This window comes from Sus scrofa, chromosome 3 (genome assembly GCF_000003025.6).
Source record: "Sus scrofa isolate TJ Tabasco breed Duroc chromosome 3, Sscrofa11.1, whole genome shotgun sequence".
NCBI lineage: Eukaryota > Metazoa > Chordata > Mammalia > Artiodactyla > Suidae > Sus > Sus scrofa.
In genome coordinates this window covers 111,570,854-111,587,121 of record NC_010445.4, presented here as the reverse complement: position 1 = coordinate 111,587,121, position 16,268 = coordinate 111,570,854, and the positions used below count along the sequence as shown (strand labels likewise).

Here is a 16,268-nt window from a genome sequence, read left to right as displayed (position 1 = left end):
AAAGGGTTTAGAGGAATACATAGCAAGGACTAAGGTCAAGGCTAAGGACCTGTTATCCTCCAAGGTGTCAAGAAGAATAGTTTAGGAGTTCCTGTCGTGGCTCAGTGGTTAACGAATCCGACTAGGAACCATGGGGTTGTGGGTTCGATCCCTGGCCTTGCTCAGTGGGTTAAGGATCCGGCGTTGCCATGGCTGTGGTGTAGGCCAGCGGCTACAGCTCCGATTAGACCTCTAGCCTGGGAACCTCCATATACCGAGGGAGCGGCCCTAAAAATGTCAAAAAGACAAAAAAAAAAAAAAAAAAAAAGGAGAATAGTTTAGATTTGGCCTAAGGCTCTGACCCGTGTGAGAGGAATGTTATATGTTATAGGAAAATAGGTCAAATCATAGACGTTAACACTTTTATTTGGTCAAAAATCAAAAATCAGTCCTGTTGGTGTCCAAGGAGTTGAATCCTGTTTTGAATATCAGGGCATTCTTTCTTGTTTCAGACTTACTGCCACTTTTTTCCTGCTGCATTCTAATAAAGCACATAGTCATCTAAATTCAGGTTAGATTGAATTTGCACAACGAGGTCTATCTTGTGATATTATGGTACAGTTGCTTTCATTTTGCATGGTATGTGGTAGAGAATTTGTTGGCTCACTGATTAGTTTTAGTAGTCTTATCTACCCTATACTTTCTCAAAAAATCATCAAACAGTTTTATATTTTGAAGTTCCCACTGTGGCTCAGCACTTAATGAACCCGACTAGTATCCATGAGGATGTAGTTTGATCCCTGGCCTCGCCCAGTGGGTTAAGGATCTGGTGTTGCCATGAGCTCTGGTGTAGGTCGAAAATGCGGCTTGGATCCCGTGTTGTTGCTGTGGCTGTGATGTGTAGGCTGGCAGCTGTAGCTCCAATTTGACCCCTAGCCTGGGAACTTCTGTATGCCTTGGGTGCGGCCCTACAAAAAGACAAATAAATAAATAAACGGTTTTATATTTTTGAGTGTATGGGTTTGAAGGCATAATTTTTTTAAACATAAACATTTAATATTTGGGGTAGTACATTCTTGGGGTTCAGAAGTCAAAATGATGATAAACATTGAGGTATCTCACCCCCATTTGTCTTTTTTCTGTCCTGTTTTTAATGGGTAACCATTCTTTTTAGTTTCTCGTGTCCTTTTAGTGTTTCTTGATGCAAATATAAGCAATTTTTCAAGGAAAAACTCCTGTGTTTTCCTTTATTTTCACACTTCTGTAAACTCACAGCACTTCTGATACCGGATGTGTGGGTTTTTCCCTTGCTGACCAGTTTCCTACCACCAGCTGAGTCTCCTACCGTTTTAGTTCTGACATATCTACTTGGATTCAGTATCAGAGCATAGAAGTTAAGGGCTCAGTCCTACAAGACTGCTCCAAATTCACATGGTGCTCGTCAGTCCCAGGTTGTCAACCTGTACTTCTGATTGATTGGCTACAAATTGGGGCTCCCATGACCTCCCCTCCCTAGGTTGGATAATTTGACACAGAACTCAGAGAAACAGCCTTACTGGTTTGTTATGAAGGATACAGATAAACAGCCAGATGAAGGAATATGTAGGGTGGGACATAGAGAGAGCCTGGCATTGGAGCTCCTGTCCTGTGGAATTGTGGTTGTGTCACCTTCCCAGCACTTACATAGTTAATCAGCCAGAAGTTCTCTGAACCTTCTAATTTGGGCAGTTTTATTGAGGCTTCATCACATAGGCATGATTGATTATTAATTCTGTCTTCAGACCTTCTCCACTTGCCTGAGAATGGGAGGTGGGCGCCTGAAAGTTCCAGGCTTCTAATCATTACTTTGTCTTTCTGGTAACCAGCCCCCTTCTAGGAGCCCACTAAGAGTTAACTCATTAGAACAAAAGATGCTCCTGTCACTCAGGATTCCAAGAGATTTAGGAGCTCTGTGTCAGATATTTCTATTACTGAGGAAATTACGAGAATCAGAGCTTTGCATCAGGTACTGGGGTCACAGACTAAGTATTAGCAGGATCTAGGGGGCAGATATATATATTTCTTTTGGGGGGGGGTGTGCTGTGCCCATGGCGGCATGCAGAAGTTCCTGGGCAGGGATTGAGTCCATGCCACAGCAGTGACACTAGATCCTTAACCCACTAGGCCACCAGGGAATTCCATTTTTTAAAATGTTTCTTATTATTTCACAAACATATATTCCTTTTTAAAAAATCTTTTTTTTTTTCTTCTTCTTCTTCTTCCTTCCTGTACCCACCAAAGTTCCTTGGAAATTCCTGGGCCTGGGATCAAATCCATGCCACAGCAGCGATCTAAGCCATTGGAGTGGCAACTCCAGATCCTTAACCTGCTGTGCTACAAGAGCACTCCTAAAAGCTTTTCAGAGGTTTCTCAAAAATTCTTCTAAGTATAGGATTATATATATATATTTTTTTTTATATTTTATATTTTATACATATATATATATATGGCCTTACAGTATATAATCAAAGTCCTTTTTTCCAAAGTTATTTAGGTTGGCTTTTCCCCTCCATTCCTTTCATATCTTTCTTACTTATAATAATTATTTTTCTCATTTGTAGTAATTAAATTCATGTGTTACTCTTATTGCATTTCTAGATTCCCCCTACATCCTATTCAATTTAAACTATTCATGGGGAAGTAGCCAAGATAATAAGAGTATTAAAACTCTGAGCTTATCTCTCCCATAAGCACACCAAAATTACAGCTATTTAGAGAGCAGCTATCTTTGAGAATGAGGTAAAGGAGAGGCAGAGACATGGAAGTCAAGAACCACATCCCTGGATGGATAACCCACAAATGGAGGGATGATAACACCTGCAGAGGTGCTCCCCAGGGAGTGAGGGATCTGAGCCCCACATCTGACTCCCCAGCTTGGGGATCCTGGACTGGGAAGATGAGTACCCACAATGTCTGACTTTGAAGGCCAGCAGGGCTGTAGGAGACAGAGACCCTGCTCTTAAAAGGGTGTAACACAAAATCTTACATGCTCCAAGACCCAGCACAGAGGCAGAAGTTTGAAAGAAGCTTGGGTCAGACCCTCTTGATGGTTTTGAAGAGCCTCCCAGAGGAGGCAACTGGAACTCCCCTGAAGACACAGTAACTGGAGGCAGTCATTTTCGGGAGCTTGTTTAATCACAAGGATGCTGATGCCAGAAGGTCCGTTTTAGAGTTTTCCCTCTCATCCATGGTACCAGGAGCTTACTTTCCCACCAGTTAGTCAGCACCAGTCCCAGGACTGGCCCAGACTGAGCAGCTAGCCATGCTGGGACCCAGCTCCCTCAACCACTGGGCCCAGGACTTGGATCCGTCCACCAGCAGGCCTGAACCAGCCCTGAGACCACCCAGAGCCTAACCCTCCTCATCAGTGGGTCAGCACTAGCACCAAGAACTCCAGGCTGCACTGCGAGCTTCTCTGGGACCTGGACCTGCCTAATAGCAAGTGGGCACCAGCCCCATAGCCCCCTGAGCTATGCATCCGGCCATTCTGGATTCAGCAAGCCAGAATCAGCCTTGGGCACCTACCAATCCTGGTAGCTAACTACGTTAGGACCAGCTCTGCCCACCAGCAGGTCACCACCAGCCCTAGGACCCCCTGGGTTCTGCTAACAGCTGCGGTGGGACCCAGTCTTGCCCACCAGTGGGCTGGTAACCACTGCACAATTCTGGGCTTGGCAGCCACGTAGACCGGGTACCATCCTTGCCTACCAGTGTGCCCATAGTAGCCAGCCTCGACACAAAAGAAGGGCTCACATAACCCACATAGGGACACCCCTAGAGCACATAGCTCTAGTGATCAGAGGGGAGTGTGTTGCTTGGGTGTCACAGGATGTCTCCTACATAAGGCCACTTCTTCAAGATTGGGAGTCTAACTGATCTATATATTATATAGAAATAAACACAGAGAATTAGGCAAAATGAGGAGAAAGAGGACTACATCCCAAATAAAGGAACGAGGCAAAATCCCAGAAGAAGAACTAAACAAAGTTTGACTTGGATTTGATCCCTGGCCCAGGAACTCCATATGCCATGGGGTGGCCAAAAAAGAAAAAAAATGAAGAATGCAATCCCATTTATAATTGCATCTAAAAGAATGAAATACCTAGGAATAAATCTTTTACAAAGGAAGTAAGAGACCTATACTTAGAAAATTACAAGAACATTGATGAAAGAAATTGAATACCACAGAAACAAAGGGAAAGATATACCATGCTCATGGATTGGAGGAATTAATATTGTTAAATGACCAGAAAAGAGGAAATGCTTATTATAAGTAACACCAGTTTTGTACTCTGATTTAAAGGGTTTTTTTTTTTTTTAGATACTTCCATTTTTAAAGCAGAATGGTTCTTTACTCACCAGAATGCAATGTACAAATATAAATGCAACTTATAAAGTCCACCAGAATTGCCAATGGTGGACTTTATAAGAACTGTCTCTAGAAATGTTAACTCTTTTCTAGAAACTATTTAAGTTTTGTTTTGTTTGTCTTTTTGCTATTTATTGGGCCGCTCCCGAGGTATATGGAGGTTCCCAGGCTAGGTGTTGAATCGGAGCTGTAGCTGCTGGCCTACGCCAGAGCCACAGCAACGCTGGATCCGAGCCGTTTCTGCAACCTACACCACAGCTCATGGCAATGCCGGATCCTTAACCCACTGAGCAAGGCCAGGGACTGAACCCGCAACCTCATGGTTCCTAGTCGGATTCGTTAACCATTGCGCCATGATGGGAACTCCGAAACTATTTAAGTTTTAAGCAGAGACTAACTGGTGTCAAAGCATGTGAAAGGAAGTGCTAGGAAAAATTCTACTTTTGCAGGAGTTCCCATAGTGGCTCAGTGGAAATGAATCTGACTAGTATCCATGAAGATGCAGGTTCTATCCATGGTCTCATTTAGTGGGTTAAGGATCTGGCGTTGCCATGAGCTGTGGTGTAAGTCACAGACTTGGCTCGGATCTGGCGTCTCTCTGGCTGTGGTGTAGGCTGGCAGCTGCAGCTCCGATTCAACCCCTAGCCTGGGGACCTCCATATGCCACAGGTGCAGCCCTAAAAAGACAAAAAAACAAAAACAAAAACACCCCCTACTTTTTCAGTATAAGCAAAGAATAGGTGTTCTAGTCCCTGTGTCTTCTCACATTTTTGTTTCAGGTTGAAGCTTAATTTTTTGTATTAGAATTTTTAAAATATCAAAAATTAGGAGCTCCTGTCATGGCACAGCAGATACGAACTATGATTTCAATCCCTGGCCTCGCTCAGTGGGTTAAGGATCCGGTGTTGCCATGAGCAGTGGTGTAGGTTGCAGACGCGGCTCAGATCCTGCGTTGCTGTGGCTGTGGCGTAGGCCGGTGGCTACAGCTCCAATTAGACCCCTAGCTTAGGAACCTTCATATGCCACGATTGCAGCCCTGAAAAGACAAAAGACAAAAACAAACAAACAAACAAACAAAAAACATGATGTCATTGAAGAAAAATGATAAATGCAGATAAGCAGAAAATAATATTAAAAATACTCAAAATTATAGCATCCAGAGATTACTGTTAGTGTTTTGATTTATAGCCTTTGACCCATAAACATATTTCTATTGAATATATAATATGTACATATATGTGTCTTTAGTATAATGTATACATATGTATAGAGAGAGCAGATTTGTATCCCTTTCTCATTTGTAACAAATATTTTATAACTGTATAATGCTGTCATTAGCCCTTTTTTCAACTGTTTTTTTGTTTTGTGTGTGTGTTTTTAGGGTTGCACCTATGGCATGTGGAGGTTCCCAGGCTGGGGGTCCAGTTGGAGCTACAGCTGCCAGGCTACGCCACAGCCACATCAACACGGGATCCAATCCGCGTCTGCAGCCTACACCACAGCTCATGGCAACACCAGATCCTTAACTCGCTGAGCAAGGCCAGGGATCGAACCTGCAACCTCATGGTTCCTAGTTGGATTTGTTTCCCCTGCGCCACAATGGGAACTCCCCTTTTTTCAATGTTGGATGAAGTGTTATATCAGAAAGTCTCTTGTCTTCTATTAAAAGTCAAACTTTTTTCCTGTCGTGGCTCAATGGTTAATGAATCCGACTAGGAACCATGGGGTTGTGGATTCGGTCCCTGGCCTTGCTCAGTGGGTTAAGGATCTGGTGTTGCCGTGAGCTGTGGTGTAGGTTGCAGACTCAGCTCGGATCCTGAGTTGCTGTGGCTCTGGTGTAGGCTGGTGGCTACAGCTCCGATTCGACTCCTAGCCTGGGAACCTTCATATGCCGCGAGTGCGGCCCAAGAAATGGCAAAAAGACCAAAAAAAAAAAAAAAAAGTCAAACTGTTTTAAGACAAAATAATAGACAATCATTCTTATGCATTTCAGGAACTTTAAAGCTTCTTCTTCCATACTATAATATTTTCTGTATGAAAATATACTTTTGCAACTCCAGAATTACATAACCTAAAGAGTTATATAATTCTCTTACTTTTAGGGTATTTGGTTCAAAGTTGGATTCCTCCAACAAAATCTTTCTTGTCTTGTAGTTAAAATATACTCGCCCTGGGCTACCAACCTTCAGCCAGGAAGTACTACACAAATGGAAGTCAGATATCAAGAAGTATCATCGCATTCAGTGTCCCAACCAGGTGGTTCTTTCTCATTCATTTATTCAGTAAATATTGATCAAGCATCTCCTTTTGTTTCAGTTTTTTATTCCTTTGTGGCAAAGTGCCTGAACTTAGAAGCTTAAAACATGTTACTTTATTTATTAAGAATTCTGTAAGTCAACAATTTTGTCATGGCTCAGAGAGCGGTTGTACATGGCATCAGCTGGAATCATTCATGGGTTGCATTCAACTGGAAGCTCTGATAGGGCCTGAATGTTGAATAACTCAGCTTCTACTTCAGTCGGAGGATTGGCAGTCCATATGGCCTCTCTTCCTGGCAAGGTAGTTGGTTTACTAGCAGGGTACATGGTTCTGAATTCTCAGAGTATTCCAAGAACACAAAAGCAAATGCTCAGATCTTTTAGGTCTAGCTTCAGAATTGTTCAGCATCATTTCTGTCTGTCTGTCTTTTTTTTAGGGCTGTACCCATGGCATATAGAAATTCCCAGGCTAGGGGTCTAAGCAAGGCTGCTGCTGCTGGCTTACACCACAGTCACAGCAATGCAGGATCCTTAACCCATTGAGTGAGGCCAGGGATCAAACCCAAGTCCTCATGGATACTAGTTGGGTTCGTTACTGCTGATCCACAGCAGGAGCTCCCAGCATCATTCCTGTAGCATTCTGTTGGTTAAAGGAATGGCAGGACTAACCCAGTTTAAAAGAGAGGGTAAATGATTCCAATTCTTTTTTTTTTTTTTTTTTTTTTTTTTTTTTTTTTTTTGTCTTTTTGCCTTTTTCTAGGGCCGCTCCTGCAGCATATGGAGATTCCCAGGCTAGGGGTCTAATCGGAGCTGTAGCCACTGGCCTACACCAGAGCCACAGCAGCGCAGGATCCGAGCTGAGTCTGCAACCTACACCACAGCTCACAGCAACGCCGGATCCTTAGCCCACTGAGCAAGGCCAGGGATCGAACCTGCAACCTCATGGTTCCTAGTCAGATTCATTAACCACTGCGCCACGATGGGAACTCCGATGATTCCAATTCTTGATGGGAGGAGTGGCATAGAATTTCCAGCCATCATTAAACTACTGCAGCTGTATATGCAGTACTTTGGGGAGGAGCAGCTATATAAGAAATGAGACCAATTTGCACTAAAGAAAGCTGATTTTTGGAGAAATATAAGCATACCGTATTTTGTGTTTTTCTAAGTATCAGAAAAAGTACCAGGGAAGGGAATGTTTTGAGCTTTTTGAAATAGCTTGTTTACCTCTTTTTCTTTTATCTTTCCCTGGTTTTCTTCCTGTTCTTTGGCCTGGATGTTTTCCTTTGTGGTTTGTGGTGCCATTTATTGGGCTTCTTCCTCTGGAAAAAATAGCGGGTTAGTGTAAATGGCCAGATTGCAAAGAAAAGGATGCGGTTTGGTATAGTCTTCACATGATTTCTTCTTCTCTTTTTCAGGGTTGTGAGGCTGTCTACAGTAGTGTATCTGGCCTTAAAGCTCACCTGGGCTCTTGTACATTGGTTTGTAACCTTCTGAACTGTTTATCATAATGTGACCTCTAAAATAATCTGACATGGAAGAGAATTCAGATTCGGTGAACAGCTAGTTGTCCTGTTTGCTATTATCTCTTCAAGGGCTGGTTTATTTATCTTTTTTTTTTTTTTTTTTTTGTCCCAGAAATTCTTGGTGTGTTATTGGGTGGGCTGTCAGGGTATGTCCAAAATGCAAAATAAGCCAACATAGTCATAAGCCATATGAATGAAAAAGTTTTGAGAAAACTATATGGTTCTGAGTCCCTACCAGGGATTTCACTTCTTCCACCTGAGCCTCTACTGCACTGGGCCTGCCCTAGCCTATTGGGCCTTCAGCTTCCTGGAATCAACTTACACGTGCCTGTCTGGATTGGTGAAGATCCGCAAACCCATCTGAACTACACTGGCTTCCGGGGATGGGCGGTGGGAATCCCTGGGTGTCAGGCTAACAGCCATTCACGTCACTGAATCTTTTCCATGTTGACCCAGGTGCCCTACAACCCACCAGCCATGGGGATTGCTGCCACTTTCCATTCCCATTCAGAAGTATCTCCTCATACAAAATGAGCACCATGGAAACCCGAAGCTTCAGGAGGGGAGAGAAGTCTCAGTTCAAGGCAACAAGGGAGTTGTAGGCATCCAAACCAGATCTGTCCAGGAATGTTTAGGACTTTGTCCTCTTGGTCTTAGCTTCTCAGTCCTCCTGCCAGGCTTTAGGGAGGGTATTCTACTTCTGGATTCCCCAGGCACTCTTTGCCGCAGTGGATTGATTGATTCTAGTGGGAAGAATTGCACACGGTGCCTCATTGAACTTAAAGGGTTTGATCACTTGGGGGAGGAACCAGGAGAACCTGGAGGTGGAGTGGAAGATGAAAGGAAAGATATAAAAATGTGCCATGTTATATAATAAAACTAGGGGGAACCTCAGGTTGTGTTGGGGGTGTGGGTGGGGTATAGAATTGCATTAGGATAGTTGTATTATGGTGATAATATGCCCAAGCTGGTTTTCCTAATATATTGCTCTTTTGGATTTTCTTCCTTCTTCACTTTGCTGAAGTAGTATTCCCTCCTTTCATCTCTTGAGAATCCCTACCCATTGCCCAGGTATATTTTCCTGAATTTACCAATCATGTTCTGTCTTTCTGTCTTGAAAATAGGGTACATTTGTGGCCGGAAAATACAAGTGTCTTCTGTGTCAAAAGGAATTTGTGTCAGAGAGTGGTGTCAAGTATCACATCAACTCTGTCCACGCTGAGGTGAGGATTCTACCTTCCCACGGCATTGGGGTAATCCCATGGGCCCCATGAATAGGCCACGAGGAGGTGGGTTTTGTGCTTGTCTTGATGGGCCAGGACTGTCAAGGAGACTATAGGGTCTCCCAGCCTCACTGGAAAGTTAATGAACTTCCTAAAATTAGATGTATAATTGTATTTTTCTGTGCAAACATTTGAAATCACAAGTATGAGCATCCTGATGCATCTCATTATCTAAAGTCCAACGAAATCAGGCATTTGGCAACCAGGCTGCACTTACACCTTTGGAATTCTTGTGTCATAGTCATGTCTGTACTCCTGTTTTCTCGTATTCCAGCATCTTTGAGCAACCTGTTCTGAGTATTGTTGAAATATCACATAGAAACAACATAAAAGGTGTTAGTGAAAGAGCTGAGGCAGTTGAATACTAGCTGTACTACGTAGTGATGTGTCAGTGTTAATAATTCCCAGATGTGATCGTCGTATTTGTAGTTATGCAAGGGAATGCCTTATGCAGAAAGGTGATGATGTTTTTAGGGATGAAGTATCGTATCTGTAACTAACTTGCAAATGGTTCAGAGGAAGGAAGGAAGGGGAAGAAAAGGAAGAGAAGAGAGAGATTAACAATGGGCAGTCAAGGTGTTCACTGAACTACTGTAACTTTTCTGGGAAGTTTGTAAAATTTCAAAACTTAAGAAAACCTGTTGACAATGCCTTAAGTTCAAAAGGTCAAGAGTTTGGGGGAAGTGTTTTAGGAGTCCAAGTGAGCAGAGAGATTGTTTACTCTATAATTAAATACCCTTATTGTAGAAGCTCAAGGAGTAGGGTGTGCATTCCCTTGGAATATTTTACTGCAGAAACTGCTGTTACCTGGTGAGGAAAAATAGCAAGTGCCCGCGGCTCTTCTTTGCCCTCAGATCTAATGGGTTTTAGCAATGTGAGCTTTAGTTAAGTGTCATCCAGTGTGGTTCCTGTTGCTTTACTGGTTGAAGTTTGGGGAATCCCTTTCCATATCTGAGGTTTCTTCAGGAAGGAAATCCTGGTATTTTTTTTTTTTTTTTTTTATAGTTCTGTACCATTTTATGCTTCAGGAAGTATTTGAAAGATAATTATCTTCGGACAAATCTGGCCTTTGTATAAGTTCCCTGTTTCTCCGATTTCTTCCTAAAAAGTTGAAACCAACCAATTTCACTTGGTTTAGGACCTGGTCCCAAGCATTTGTTCAGTATACAGCTTTGCCTTGTTTCTCCCTTTCTGCCTCATTTTCTTACACTAATTTTTTTTTTTAAGCAAAAATGTTCATGTGAAAGTGAACAGAATAATGTAATGAACAGCTCAGTGTATAGCCCATCTTGTTTCATTTATAATCACATCCACTTTATTGTCCCTAAAAGATTTATTTTAAAGCAAATTCCATATCTCATGTCAGCTGTCATACTTTCAATCTGTGTGTCCAAAAATAGGAGGACTTTTAAAAATCTATAACTGGAGTTCCCATCCTGGCTTAGTGGTTAACGAATCTGACTAGGAACCATGAAGTTGTGGGTTTGATCCCTGGCCTTGCTCAGTGGGTTGAAAATCCAGCATTGCTGTGGCTGTGGTATAGGCCGGCAGCTACAGCTCCGATTAGACCCTTAGCCTAGAAACCTCCTTATGCTGCAGGAATGGCCCTAGAAAAGGCAAAAAGACAAAAAAAAGAAAAAGAAAAAAAATTATATATATATAACTGTAACAAAACATCACACCTAAAAAACTTAGGAAAGGTTCCTTAATATCAACATATAGCCACTCATTGGAGTTCCCTTGTGGCACAGCAGGTTAAGGATCCAGCATTGTAACTGCAGCGGCTCAGGTCACTGCTGTAGCTCAGGTTTGATCCCTGGCCTGGGAACTTCCATATGCCACAGGCACAGCCAAAAAAAAAGCCCCAATATATATAGATAGATAGATAGATGGATAGATAGGTAGATCTCCACTCCTTTTTATTTCCCTATCTCATTATTTTATTTCAGATTTGGTTTATTCAAGAGGGTCACATACTACATTTGTCTAATTAATTTATTTATTGTCTATTTTAATCTAGAGTGGCAATATCTAATAGAAAGATGATGTAAGCCATGTATGTAATTCATAATTTTTCTACTAACTACATTTTTCACAAGTATAAAGAAAACTGGAGTTCCTGTCATGGCTCAGTGGTTAATGAATCTGACTAGGAGCTGAGAGGTTGCAGGTTCGATCCCTGGCCTTGCTCAGTGGGCTAAGGATCCGGCGTTGCTGTGAGCTGTGGTGTAGGTCGCAGATGCGGCTTGAATCCCACGTTGCTGTGGCTGTGGCCTAGGCCAGCTACAGCTCCGATTCGACCCCTAGCCTGGGAACCTCCATATGCTGCGGGGGTGGCCCAAGAAATGGCAAAAATAAAAAAGCATAACGAAAACTGGTGAAATTAATACCATATTTTATTTAAGCCAATGTATCTAAAATACTGTTTTTTTAACATGTGGTCAATACAAAATTATTAATGAGATACTTTACTTTTTTCCATATTAAGTTTTTGAAATTTTGTGTGTTTTACATAGAAAGCATATCTCAATTTGGATTAGACACATTTCAAGAGGTTTATTAGCCACACATGGTTAGTAACTGTCTCTTTGGGCAGTGCAGGTCTAGAAGTTTCTCCATCTTATTTTCCCATATTGTTTAAGAAATCAATCAGCTACAGCTGCTGGCCTACACACACCATAACACCAGATCTGAACTGTGTCTGCGACCTACACCACAGCTCACAACAATGCTGGATCCTTAACCCACCAATGGTTCCTAGTTGGATTTGTTTTTGCTGCGCCACGATGGGACCTCCTCATGAGGAGATTCTAAAAGGAAAGGAACGGGTAGGATTATGCTAAGTAATCAGACTTTGTAGATCCCTTATTGTAGTTCCCAAAGTCATGTCTTAACATAAGAAATGCTTGTAACGACTGCTCTGTACCGAATTTCTCCAGTTTAAAAGACACAGGTCTAAGCTCTGGTCCCATATCTGTTTCTTTCTTACTGTGTTCTGCCCTAATCATGCCTTTAAGAAAATCTTCCTAGGAATTCCCTTGTGGCTCAGCAGGTTAAGGATCTGGCATTGTGACTGCATTGGCTTGGGTCACTGCTGTGGTGTGGGTTTGATCCCTGACCTAGAAATTTCCACATGCTGCTGGCGTGGCCCAAAAAAAGAGAGAGAAAAGGAAAGAAAGAAAATCTTCCCATGCTGCTTCCTAGTGCAAAATATAGTATATTTTGACTGGATCATGTTTCTGTTCTGCCTCTGTAGGACTGGTTTGTTGTAAACCCAACAACGACCAAAAGCTTCGAGAAGCTGATGAAGATAAAACAGCGGCAGCAAGAAGAGGAAAAGCGGAGACAGCAGCACAGGAGCCGAAGGTCTCTAAGAAGGCGGCAGCAGCCTGGCCTTGAGCTTCCTGAGACAGAGCTGAGTCTTAGAGCAGGCAAGGATCAGAGGAGGAGTCAGGAGGAACTGCTAGTAGCGACGTCCTGTAAAGAACCAGAGCAGGAGCCAGCACAGCTCCAGAAGGTCAAGCCCCCAAAGACGAATCATAAACGAGGAAAGAAATAGGCAGGCAGGCAGAGTGAAAGCACTCCCGGGAGAGTGGATGGGATGCTGTGGTCACGGGGACCTTGCCGGGAGGCCTGAGTCACCGGACAAGTGAAGAGAAAGTTTCTCTTCCAGCTGTTTGTGTAAGGCTGTGACTTTCTCAGCTCCTTCCTCCTGTGTAAATTTCACTGTTTTCCCTCCTGAGTCACTTGCCCCCTCCCACCCCCACCCCCACCCCCGATCCTTTTTGGTAGCTTTTCCTGCTATTCTCATTGCAGTCCTCTTGTTTTTCTCTTATCTTGCCCAAAGAGCTCCCCCTCAAGGCCCACTCTAGGCCCCTCTTGCCTCTGTACAAGACTAAGAAAACTGTTTGATTGTCCTTTCCATCCTGGGGTGTAGAATATTCTTGGAAGCTCCATTGATTTTTGTCGTCGCACCATCATCTATCTTATAAAACAATTCCAAATTAACTTTTTAAAACCATACCGATTTATCACTTTGTGTTTGTGATATAACACGCCTAGAACCTAGAACTGTTGTCACTCCTGTAATGAGGCTCCTGTCTGCTTGGGTGACAGCATGTTTGGAGACTCTTTGTCGTCTCAATATGGTTTTAGGCTTGAAAGTGAGAAAATAGAATAAAAAAGCTAGACCCTCTGGACCCAGGTTTTCCTGGCAAATGCTTTGTCCCCGGTGGCAGTGAGTAACTAAACCCACAGGCATGAAATGCAGCCTTAGGAGGAATGTGTCCCACATGTGAAGTGACTGGAAAGAAGTAAGTAGCAGCAGAAATAAAAACCGCCTCAGCTTTCCTGGGCGTGAGGCGTCCTCCTCTGTGCTTGCGACCAGTGACGTCCTGCAGCTTGTCGTGCCCCCACAGTTTTGAGGATTGAGAGATAGCACGTTGCCCCCGCTGTTTGACACAGAGCCGTGACATTGCTGGTGTTGCCGCCAGGTCGGTAGCCAAGGTGCCCATCCCTTCTCCCCTGGACTTGACCTGACTCGTTCGTCTGTGCTCCGTTAAGTCCGCCTCTCTCCCCTTAGCCAAAGTCTGTCTCTGAATTTGCTGAGAAGATTGTCCTCGCCCCTCTTTTTTAGATGTTGTGTTCTGTCCTCTTTCTAGCCTGAGACGTTGACCCCGGGTGTAGATATTTATCTGGAGTTGGAAAGAGTTCTTTTTCTGAACCTCATGCCTACCTGGTAGTATCTGTTGGGCATTTTCCCTGGAGCATTGGCTAGAGCCGCTCTGTTGTCGTATTCCTGGATTCTCTTCCCCTTTTCCATAAATATCAGTCTTCTGTATTCTTGCCAATTTTTGTGGCTCCCGCCACGTAAAAAGCCAGAAACCCTTAACCCTAATATGGCCCAGTACTACCTTTTCAAATTCTGAAAGGCTGTGACCACTTTTAACTCTGTTCTCTGTGCTCCTCCATGTAGCCTTAAAATGTGGGCTTTTGTGAAGACCACTTTCAAACACAGGAGCATTGAAACCTGATTGGGATACTGCCAGAACAGGTAGTTTTGAAACAAGGGAAGGACATGGTCTATCCACTCGACATTGTCGTTGGCAGTTGCTCCCTTAAAGCCCTTTCCGTACATGAGGATGGTCAGGGAGGAAAATGGAGAAGCTCTGTTAATTTCTGGTGAGTAAGACTTGGGGAATATTTGGCAATGGCAAGAAAAATAAATGACTCTGTGTTAGAATGATGTTTCTCGTTGTTCATTGACTTCTTGCTGCCAGCGTGTGGGGGGCCGATGATGACTAGAGATGGGAATGAGTTTGGAAGAAGTAACACATGCAGTTGTCTCAGTGGTTCTTTATCTCCTGAAATCTGCTGGTTCAAGTGCATCCGCACATGCCTTTCTTTATTGCACTTCCCTTTATACATATCAATTTTAATTAAGGTATGTACACTGTTGTTTTAGACATTTATTTTTTTTTTTTTTTTTTTTTTTTTTTTTTTTTTTTTTTTTTTTTTTTTTTAGACATAATGGTATTATTGCACACTTTAAATAGATAGACTACAGTGTCGTGTTAACATACATTTTGTATGACTTTCAGGTGACTCTGTTTATTATTTTTGGCCACCCTCTGGCATGTGGAGTTTCTGGGCCAGGATCAGATCTGAGCTGCGGTTGTGATATGCACCACAGCTGTGGCAGTGCCAGAGCTTTTAACCCACTGTGCTAAGCTGAAGATTGAATATGTGCCTCCTCAGTGACTTGAGCTGTTCAGTCAGGTTTTTTGTTTTTTTTTTTTTTTTTTTTTTTTGCTTTTTAGGGCCACACCTATGGCATACAGAAGTTCCCAGGCTAGAAGCTGAATTGGACCTGTAGCTGCCAGTGTATGCCACAGCCACAGCAACGAGGGATCCGAACCTACGCCGCAGCTTGTGGCAACACCAGATCCTTAACCCACTGAGCAAGGCGAGGAATCAAACTGGCATCCTCGTGGATATTAGTTGGGTTCATAACCCACTGAGCCGTATCGGGAGCTCCTGTAGTCAGATTCTTAACCCACTGTGTCACAGCAGAAATTCAGGTAACTCACTTTATTGTGAAATTCATATTGCAGTGTCTGAACTCCCAGTAACTCAGATATGTGCCTATTTGGTTTGAGGTTAAACTTGCCCGGTCTTCATCCAGGGCCCTCACAGGCAATCCTTTTATTTTTCCTACCTGAGCAAGGGATCAGCAGGACTCATTGGAGATGATCCTAATTTTATTTTTGAGTTTTTTAGTTTTTTAACCAAATTCATTAGAGTAATACTCACCAAATTTGGACTGTTTCAGGTGTAACTAGATTTTGGAGCAGTGTGAACTCCCTGCATGGTTTGGAATAGACACTGGTATAATCCATTTTAAAATGAATTGCCAAGAGCTCTTAAAATTGAAGATGTGCCCTGAAGACTCAGCAGTTTCACATCTAGGTCTAGGCAGAGAAACTCCTGTTGCCCAACGTTCCAGTAGATACCCACAAGAATGATATTACCATCTAATTTCCAATACATACAGGAAACATCCTGTACCAGACACTACTGGCTGTCCAGCAAAATTGGCTTCATCTTGCAGAGTTACAGGATTACAGGAGAAATAGCTAGAATACGCTTCCCAGCTGTCCACCCAATTCCCCTGTGGTGATGGGCAGTCAGTTAACTTCTCTCCACTGGAATGTGAGTGGAAGTGATGGGTGTCACTCCATGCTTTCTTTCCCCTTCTTCCAGCTAGATGTAGATGATAAGGCCGCTCTAGGGCATGGTAGAGCATCACATGGAA

The 16,268-nt window shown here is 43.1% G+C and overlaps 1 protein-coding gene across 3 annotated transcripts in view; it reads left to right on the top strand.

Moving 5' to 3' along the window:
- The window catches only part of ZNF512 (zinc finger protein 512), a 33,408-nt gene extending 18,709 nt beyond the window's left edge, over positions 1 to 14,699 (top strand). For all 3 annotated transcript variants that reach the window (XM_003125288.5, XM_005653048.3, XM_021087678.1), the window contains 4 exons: positions 6,542 to 6,643; positions 8,064 to 8,126; positions 9,296 to 9,394; positions 12,711 to 14,699. In XM_003125288.5, the coding sequence (XP_003125336.2) occupies positions 6,542 to 6,643; positions 8,064 to 8,126; positions 9,296 to 9,394; positions 12,711 to 13,013 (567 nt within the window). In that variant the 3' untranslated portion in view covers positions 13,014 to 14,699. The remainder of the gene's footprint in view (positions 1 to 6,541; positions 6,644 to 8,063; positions 8,127 to 9,295; positions 9,395 to 12,710) is intronic.